Here is a 9,436-nt window from a genome sequence, read left to right as displayed (position 1 = left end):
CTAAAATGTAACAGAAACTAAAGCAATTTACAATAAAATAACACCATTTCTGAATTTATATGGTCAGACCTGGCTATGTGAGAAAACTTAATGAAAGGGTCAAATGTTTGCCTAGTCTTAGTGTCCCTGTCAGTCAGATTTACAGGTGTGGACTGGACAGACATGTCACACTGGCTTGGCTCTCAGGATGAGTGATGTGACTTTCTGACAGTGAACAATTCTTGGTGGACTTTGGAAAAGAAATTATGATCTTCCCATAATTTGCATGGTGGTTGCATTTCAAGAAGACATGCAGAATATTAAGACAGTACAAAAGTACATTCTGGTCATATGTAACAGAAATGTATAGTTAAGTTCTAGACTCAGAAATTAAAATACATTTTTATAAACCTAAGAGAGCAAATATTCATCTAGAATATTTATTGCTGATCATATAGCAGGCATTAGTATTTACATGAATGTGTGAAAGTTGTTCATCTTCATCAGATTGGCCAGGACGTGTGAAAGTTATGCAGGATAGAAGACAAGTATCTATTGTGCAGGGCTGCCCGGACCCCACAGAATGACTAGCCTCTATTACCCTTGTTCCTAATTAATGTGAGAACCCAAAAGCCACTGCCACAAATTTCCAAATTGCTCCTCTGGGTGGTACTGTTTAGAACCTGAAGAACCCTGCCTGTTTTATGCCAACACATTTATGTTTTTGCCACTGACTGCTTATGTCTATAGGATTCTTTTCTGGCCTCATTGAATGGGTATAGATAAACATCAGCGAGTTCTTATTCTTCATCTCTGATGTGTTTTTGTTTGTTTGTTTGTTTGTTTTGGCCAAACTTTTTTGTTTAACTTACACTTAAATTATCTTATTGGGGGAGGGGAAAGGGGAGATTCTTGCAGATTCCCAAGGAAATGTCAGAAAGGCAAAATATAGCCAGCATTATCCATCTGTTTTGGGTTTACTGGGGGACTAGCACTTTCCTTACATAGGCATCTGACCTCAGGTTTTTCTTACTGAGATCATTGAGATTTTAGTTTGAAGACACCCTGAAATCCTATGAGTAGCATATCCTGACTAGCCTCTAACAGCTAGCTTGTTTATATAGGTAGAATGATTCATCTCTCCATTTTAGATGGGATGTGTGTGGAAGATCTGAGACCTGTTTGCCTCTCTTACTGAGAAAAATGATAGGAAGTAGCCTTTAGAGATACTTGGAAAATTACACTAGAACAAGTCAAGTCTTACACATTTAACACTTGCTTGTTGAAAGCAATGTCATAAATAAAATCAAATAAAATTAAACGTGTTTTACTTTTTATCCTCATAGGAGCATGAAAATTATGGAGGGAAACTTAGCAGGACATTTAAAAAAGGTAACACAGTTTTTCTTTGAGTAGTCCTTGGGTAGTTAATGATAGAATAGTTTCCACTTTGTTTCTTTGAACAGGGATTTTGGTGCAAAGTTTTGTTTGTTTCTAGTATCTGTTTCTGCCTCCTCCTCTACCAGATCTGCTTCCTCCACAGCCACCACCTCTTGGTGCTCTGCAGCTTGAACTGCTATAGGAATCACGTGGAGGATGGTACCCCCTTTCCACAGAAAGGGGAAGCCCTCTTTCTTGTCTGCCAACCTGATCACAACCACTTGAGTAGAGATCACTTCGGCTGCTTGAATAACTGTCTCAACTTCCACCATATCCATCCCATGAAATGTTGTAAGCAGTCGTGCTTTCACCACGAGATGGCGGGGGCCCTCATGTAGGTGGAGCACTACGTGAGTTACCATAACTCTCATATGAAGCTCTGTAGGAACCTCCACTTGGATGATCTGAATAATCATGATCACGAACATAACCATCTCTGTCACTATAGCCTCTTGATGGGTAGTCAGTATAAGAACTTGAATGACCATAATCATGGTGAGTATAATCTCTTGTATCACGAGAACTTGGATAATCTCTGCTTGAATAGCTGTCTTTTGTAGAATATACATCATCTCTTGGGGACAAATAAACATCTCTATGAGAGGGCAAGAGTACCCTTCGAGGTCGGCCTCCATAACTTCCATGTGATACAGGGGCTCTTCCATGTGATACAGGGGCTCTTCCTCCCACTCCACTTCTGCTGCAAACTGGTCCTGAAGGGGCTGATCTTTTAGGAGGAGGACCCCAACTTTGTGGCCTTCTTTTTACTGGAAGTGGTCCCCTGGAAGAACTCATGTTAAAATTCATGGAATAGCCACCATCATCCATGTGCCCTCCACTGGAAGGAGGTCCCCTGGTTCCTCTACTTCCTCCTCTTCCACCTCTAAGACCTCTCGGAGGGCCTCTGCTTCCTGGAGGTGGGGGTGGTCCATGTCTACCACTTTCAAATGATGGTTTAGTGGTTTGTTCCACCTTGATGGCTTTTCCATCTAGAGACTTCCCATTCATGTCTCTGGCTGCATCCTTTGCATTTGCTGGGCTTTCAAAGGTGACAAAAGCAAATCCTTTTGATGTGTTGGTTTCATGGTCTTTCATCAAAAGTACTTCCACTATCCATCCATGTTTGACAAATACTGTTTCAAGGGCTTTCTCATTTGTTTCTATATTAAGTCCACCGATGAAGAACTTTCCTAGGCGATCTGCTTCAACTATTTTCCCCCAGTAATAATTAGCAGGATGACAACAGTTCCAAGCTCCTGTGAGCTCGCTGACCCAGGCTTCATGACAGCGTCAGGTTGGAGGACCGAACCGAGGAGCTGCTAGCACTGCTGTGCAATGAGCTGATTTGTTAAGGTTCTTCCTGAATCAGTCTCTTTGAACTTTTCAGTTCCCCATCAATCTGTTTCGCTTTTCCATGACTTTTTTTTTTTTTTTAAGAGAGATTTTTGCTATAGGGCGTGTACGCTCACCAGAGACACAGAGAGACAGGAAGCAAGAAATCACCCCCAAGAAAGATGGCCATACCACAGTCCCTTTTCTATTTTCCTCTTGGGATTTTGGTTGTGATTGTGGGCGCACACACACACACACACACACACACACACACGCCAGGCATGAGTTTCAAACTTCTGGCTCTGGAACTTGAACCATAGTTGACCATATGGGAGTTAAGCATCATAACCAATATACCACCTGTTGGCCCTGGAAGACAGTTTTGCTATGAATGTGCTGGGGGTAGGGGAGGAGGTTGTTTACAAGAGCATACAACCTAGATCTCTCACATAAGCAGTTCACAACAGGGTTTACGCTCCTACAATAATCTAATGCCACTACTGATCTGACAGGAGGTGGAGCTCAGGTGGTAACGGAAGTGATGGGGAGTGGCTGTAAATACTGTGGAAGCCTTGCTTGCTTGCCTGTCTGCCTGCCTACCTGCCTGCCTGCCTGCTTGCTTGCTTGCTTGCCTGCTGCTCACCTCCTGCTATGCACCTTGGTTTCTAACAGGCCTTAGACTGGTACTAGTCCATGGCCTGGTTGCAGGGAAGGGATTGGGAACCCCTGATTTAAGGCAGAGCAAGAGGGGAGAGAATTGGATGGCTTAAGGAGAGAGGGAGAATCTTAAGATAATACTGGTATTTTTCCCTGCTTCAGAGTTACTCCTTATTCAGACAGGACAATAGATACAAATACTCTGAGGTCAGCACAATCACTGTCCTGCTTGGGAAAGAGCCAGACAGCTAGAGCCAAGTGATGACTCTGGGGCAGCCAGAGGCTCTGATTCACTCTAGCACCTCCTCCCTTCACTCTGAGTTATGGATTCTCAGTTTACTTCTTGCTTGACCACAGAGAACCTTCTTCCTGGCAGGCTATTGGTCTCTAGAAAGGCAGTGAAAGCAGAAATCACCCAGAAAAGGACTGTTTCCAGGCCACCCTGAATGCATGGATAGGGGTTCCAGGCATGAAAGTGGTTGCTGCAGGCCTTCCCTCTGTCCTTTCACCACATGACTACAGAACAGAGGGAAGCACAGCCTCTAGTCCCAGGTCCAAAGCCAAGACAGGAGTCCATGATGGCCTCTCAGTCTCCACCTCAGCAGACATTACTTTCTTGGACTTGAGAAAGCTCATTCGGAGGCTGTGAAGATTGCCATTATAGACAGAGAAGCTGGTGATGACAAAGATAAACAAGGAGTCTTGCTCAGTGACCTTCAGTGAGTAGGGGTGGCATTATATGTTGCACAGTAGGACATAATGGCCAATAGCAGACATAATGGCCAATGGCTATTTTCCCTTGGCCATGTGTATATGGCTGTGAGGCTCAGGAAGACCCCGTAAGTCAATAAAATTAAAAATTAAAAAATGGAGTACAGTATGTCCATAATGCTGAATTAATTTCTGTGGTTCCAGCCTGGAACATTCATATGAAATAATGAGAGTGATGCCAATGGACCGAGAGAGGACTAAGATTTTCCCAAGGATGACCATTGTGATGGTTTAATTTTATGTACCTACCTAGCTAGATTATGGTGCCTAGTTATTTAATCAAACTGTAGTGTAGATTTTCCTATAATGATGGTATTTTGTAGATATGATTCACATCTATAATGACTTACCTTAACTAAAAAAGATGACTTTCATTTTAGGACATTTTTACATCTTTCAAATACAATAAACATTGCAATTATGTGAATTACTTTAATATTTTCCTATAGACTATTATGCTTAGCTAGTTAACAAAATGAAAAACTTTTTGTTTCATTTAGTCTTCACAAGTATTAGTGAGTATTTTATTGTGTGACTTTTGTAAAATTCACTGTAGAAGACTTTAAGAAAAGTATATAAAAATCCAAAACATCATTAAGATTTTCATTAATAAACAAGCCAAAACTAACAGTTTTAAGAAGATTAGCTTTATTTTACATGAAAAGAGGCTTTGAAAAGAGTGAATTTTTCTGCATGACCCTGATTGGTTGTTCTTTATCTAAAAGAAGACAGTGAATGAATGAAATATAAGTCTTGAAGGGCAAAATCCTCAAGATATAAAAAAATAAAGGGTCTTAGAATTCCACTTAATTAAACTTATATTTGAGGAAATAGCTGTTTTAATTAAATTTTCAAATCTTATAGGTACAGTTTTTTTGTTTTTTTGTTTTTTTTTTTTTTGTCTCTCAATAATAAGGGTTGATCTCATCTAACCAGTTAAAGATCCTAAGAACAAAAACTGTTTCCTGGAGAAGGAAATCTATCTCAAAGCTGAGGTTCCAGCCTACCAGCCTGTCCTATGGATTGTGGATTTAAGACTGCAATGTTTTGTGGTCATGCTTAAAAATTCTTGCTCAAGTTTTCAGTTTGCTGACCTGCCCTACAAATTTTGGACTTGCACCTACAATCATATGGGTCAATTTTTTTTTTTAAGTTTTAAAGTTTATTTATTGAGAGAGAAGGAGGAGAGGGAGAAAGGGAGGGAGAGAGAGAGAAGAGAGAGAGAGACAGAGACAGAGACAGAGACAGAGAGAGGAGGGTACCCTCAGCAGAGTCTTCATACCTCAGTCTACCCCCCAGTCTCAGGCAACCCATATCATGGGCATGCACAAATCTAGTATGCTCAGAAACGTCCTTGGATGTGAACCTAAGATCTTTCCCTTGTATGTGCAGTAGCATTACCACTGCACCACCACCTGGCCCTAAAATTTTTATATATGTATAAAACCTTTTGGTTTCATACTGTTGGAGAATCTTAGCTGATACAGCCATCATGGATGAACCCTTGAAAGAAGGCTGCTGATTGGAGGCTGAAATCTCATGCTCCTCTCTGTCGGCACCTTTGTCTCCTCAACAAATTAGGCCCATTTCTACCTTCTGTTTCTCAGAGCTTTTGACCCTGAGCTGTTCTAGGTAGCAGCAGAATTTGAGCTCGGTACCAGCAGGTGGTTAGGGGAATAGGACCACACAGACGTGATCATGGCCCGGAAGGTGGAGATCTCTGCCAGGCACTGGCCATTGATGAGGTAGAGTCTCTGTGGCTGCCATGTAGGATGGCCCTGAGCAAGGTGGTGATGGTGATAGTCCTGAAGTGCAGGCCTCCAGCTGTCCTTTTGCAGGATGGCCTAACAACATTAGGCTAGCCACCTGGCTCCTACAGATGGCAGGAACTAGGGCATCTGTTTAAGCAGGAAATATAGGATCAGAACGTGTTTGAAATTGGCACAAGGAATACCAACACCAGGAGGCACCTACACCAAGGGAGGAGGCAAGGCCTTAGGTGAACCAGCTAAGTCGAGCCATGGTTTAAGGCATAAATTGAAACTGGCCCAGGTGGTTTGTGAAATAGTTGGTAGAGACCATGAAGAAATTCCAGAGCAGCACCATCCCCAGGTCCTGGAAGAGAATGAACCAGGTAGACTGTTTTTCCTTCAGTGGTGACTAGTTACCAAGGCAATTGTAGTTTTGTTTCTATCTGGTCATCAGCTTCCTCAGGCATCAGGATCAGAGTTAAAGGGCTACTGGCCAGTTCCTGGAAGAAGGTCTGGTTCTGGCTTCCAGGTTTGTCAGGGGGCTTCTTTCCGTGGAATCCTGGCTAGCATAGAGATATTACCAGTTTGGAAAGAAATTTTCAAGATACTCAGCACCATCCTCCTTATAAGAAGCTACAACTTACAGGATCCATAGCATGGAGGTTAAGGGAGCTGGATTTTACGTGGCTGACCATGATTTAAGTCCTAGTCCTGGCAGTTTGGATAACATGCTGGGCACATGTGCATGTGTACCCAGAATTTTGAAAGGAAGGAGAAATGGAGAAGGTGTTGCACCCCTTTGGTTGATGCTTTCTCTCTTTCCTTCTGTCTTTTCTGCCTCTGTCTGGCAAATGCATGTGCCCTAAGGCTAGAAAGAAAAACAAAAAAGAGACATTTTAAAGTGATGAAATACTTTATGTTATTATATGTTATAATACTTTATAAACAACCCTTATGTTATTATACACTCTCCCCTTAATTATTCCTTGCTGTCTAATCAACACTTATTTGTTAATACTCAATTAAGAGCAAGGAAAAAAACTAGAGTTTAGCCCCCTTCTCTATCCTCCTCATCATAGTATTACTATACAGAAATCCAGTAATTGCAGAAGATGTAATTGGTGTCTTTGGGAAACACTCAAAGCATTGTTTATTCAGAGGTGCAAATGCACAATGTTATTGTGGCTGAATGAGAAAAATATGGCAGTTAATTTTGTTTTTCTGAGGCTGTTTCATTTATCACACTCAAAAAACATTTATGAAGTGATTAATTGTGTCCATTTGACTAATCAACCAACACAAGAGAAAAATAAAGTGTTTATTATTATTATCTTATTTTTTAGGTTTCCACAGAGCATGGGCACTTGAGAAAGAGAGAGAGAGAGAGAGAGCAAGAAAGTGAGGCATCACCCTCCAGGGGAGATGATGGCCACACCACAATCCTTTAACTAGTTTCCTCTTGGGATTTTGAGCACACATGCACACATGCCTGGTGTTATTTTCTTCCAGAACTCAAACTATGTATAATCGGCCATGTGTATAATCAGCCGCCTTAACCTCCATGCCACTTGCTGGCCTCAAATCTTTATTCTTTTTTCCACATCATATTTATAAAAATATTGAACTGTATCTTTGTATACATAGCTATACATGTCAATTGTTTTTGTTTAGCCGCAATCTTCTTGTTAGACACAGAGCACGTAGGGATCACAGTAAGATACCAAAAATAATTATGAAATATATTTCTTTTATAGCTTTTGAGAGTTGAATGATTTTCATCTTTGAATAATAGGCAGCAAATACTTTATCTCATGAGAAACACTCCAAACAAAGTCATTGGAATCTAAGAAATCTGAGGATTTCCTTTGAACATCTATACTTTGTAATAAATGATGTACTTTTAAACGTCTGTAAGCCTCTCTTTAAAGACTTAAAAAGTGTATCTGTTTTCTCTGTGAGTTAGAGAAATAGACACACACACACAACCTTTAGTAGATTCTCGACAGCCCACCTCAAGCCTCAGCCAGCCTTGCACCATGGGTACATGCATGCCCAGTGGTCTTGGGGAGGTCTCTCTGGATACGAACCCCAAACTTTCCCATGTGGATCAGGCATTCAGATTATTGCATTTTACTACTTCCATACTGTGTAGACTGTAACACTCAATTTTTAAAAAGCAGTTTTAGGTTCACAACAAAATTAAGAGTAAGGTACAGCGATTTCTCATATCCTCCTCCTCTATATATACAACCCTCCCCCATTATCAAGGTCCCCCACCAGAGTGGAGCATTTGTTCATATATAATCACTGACCTGCATTAACACCCACAGACCATAGTCAACTTTAAGGTTCACTCTTGGTGGCGTGCATTCTGTGGGTCTGGACAAATATGCAGTGACACATATCTATCACTACAGTATCGTACAGACTATTTTCACTGCCTAAAAATCCTCATGGTCTCCCTATGCTTCCTCCCTCCTCTTTCTCCTGGCAACCAGTGACCTTTTCACTGTCCCCTTTTTCAGAGCATCACATAGTTGGAATCATACCATACGTAGTCTTTTCAGATGAACTTCTTTCTCCTATCAACATACATTAGAGTTACCTCTGTGTTTTGTATGGCTGCTAATTTTTTTTCTAACATTCCATAACATTCCACTGTCAGAATATACCAGTTTATCCATTCACCTAATGAAGGATATCTTGGTTACTTCTACATTTTGATAATTATGGACAAAGCTCCTGTAAACATTTGTGTGTGGAATTTTATGCAGACGTCACTTTTCAACTCTTTTGGGTAAATACCAAGGAGTGAGATTGCTGAATATTATACTAATGATACATTTAATTTTCTATAAAACTGTCAAAGTGGCTATACTGCTTTGCATTACCCCCGGCAGTCAATGAGAATTTCTGATGCTCCACATCCTCACCAACATTTGATGTTATCAGTATACCAGATTTTGACCATTCTAACTGTGTGTAGTAGCTTCTTGTTGTAATTTGTGTTTCCCTGATGACATGTGATGAACATCTTTTCAAATGCTTATTTGCCATCTCTACTTTTTTTTTTTTTTTTGGTGACATATCTTTGGAACTCTTTGACTTATTTTTAAATCTGCTTATTCGCTTTCCTATGTTGGGTTTTAAGATTTCTGTTTTGGATATTTACATTATTTCCAAGTCTGGGCTATTATGAATGATGTCGATATGAACATATTAAAAACTTTCACTAAGGATACATATCTAGGCATAGAATTTTGAGGTCAAAAGAAATGTGTATATTCTTTACTAGCTAATGGCAAACAGTTTTCCCAAGTGGTGGTATCAATTACACTCTCACCTGAGAATTCCACTGCTTCACATACCAACACATTTTATTCAGACTTTACATTTCTTGCTTACTTTAAAACTATTTTTAATTGGCATAACAATTATATATAAATATGAGGTAAGGTGTGATTTTTTTAGTATTTAGATATGACATGTACTGATCACATCAGGGT

At 40.4% G+C, this 9,436-nt stretch overlaps 1 protein-coding gene across 1 annotated transcript; it reads right to left on the bottom strand.

Moving 5' to 3' along the window:
• Window positions 1–1,402: 1,402 nt before the first annotated feature.
• LOC102497007 (uncharacterized) lies at window positions 1,403–2,573 on the bottom strand. The gene is given in 3 exon segments (XM_027774446.1): window positions 1,403–2,014; window positions 2,115–2,535; window positions 2,538–2,573. Coding segments are annotated over 3 exon segments (1,065 nt in total). The 3' UTR covers window positions 1,403–1,406.
• Between the last annotated feature and the right edge of the window lie 6,863 nt (window positions 2,574–9,436).

The sequence above is a fragment of the Tupaia chinensis genome, unplaced genomic scaffold (genome assembly GCF_000334495.1).
Source record: "Tupaia chinensis unplaced genomic scaffold, TupChi_1.0 Scaffold000436_1, whole genome shotgun sequence".
Lineage (NCBI taxonomy): Eukaryota > Metazoa > Chordata > Mammalia > Scandentia > Tupaiidae > Tupaia > Tupaia belangeri.
The sequence above is the reverse complement of the archived record's forward strand: the minus strand, read 5'-3'. Positions and strand labels throughout refer to the sequence as shown.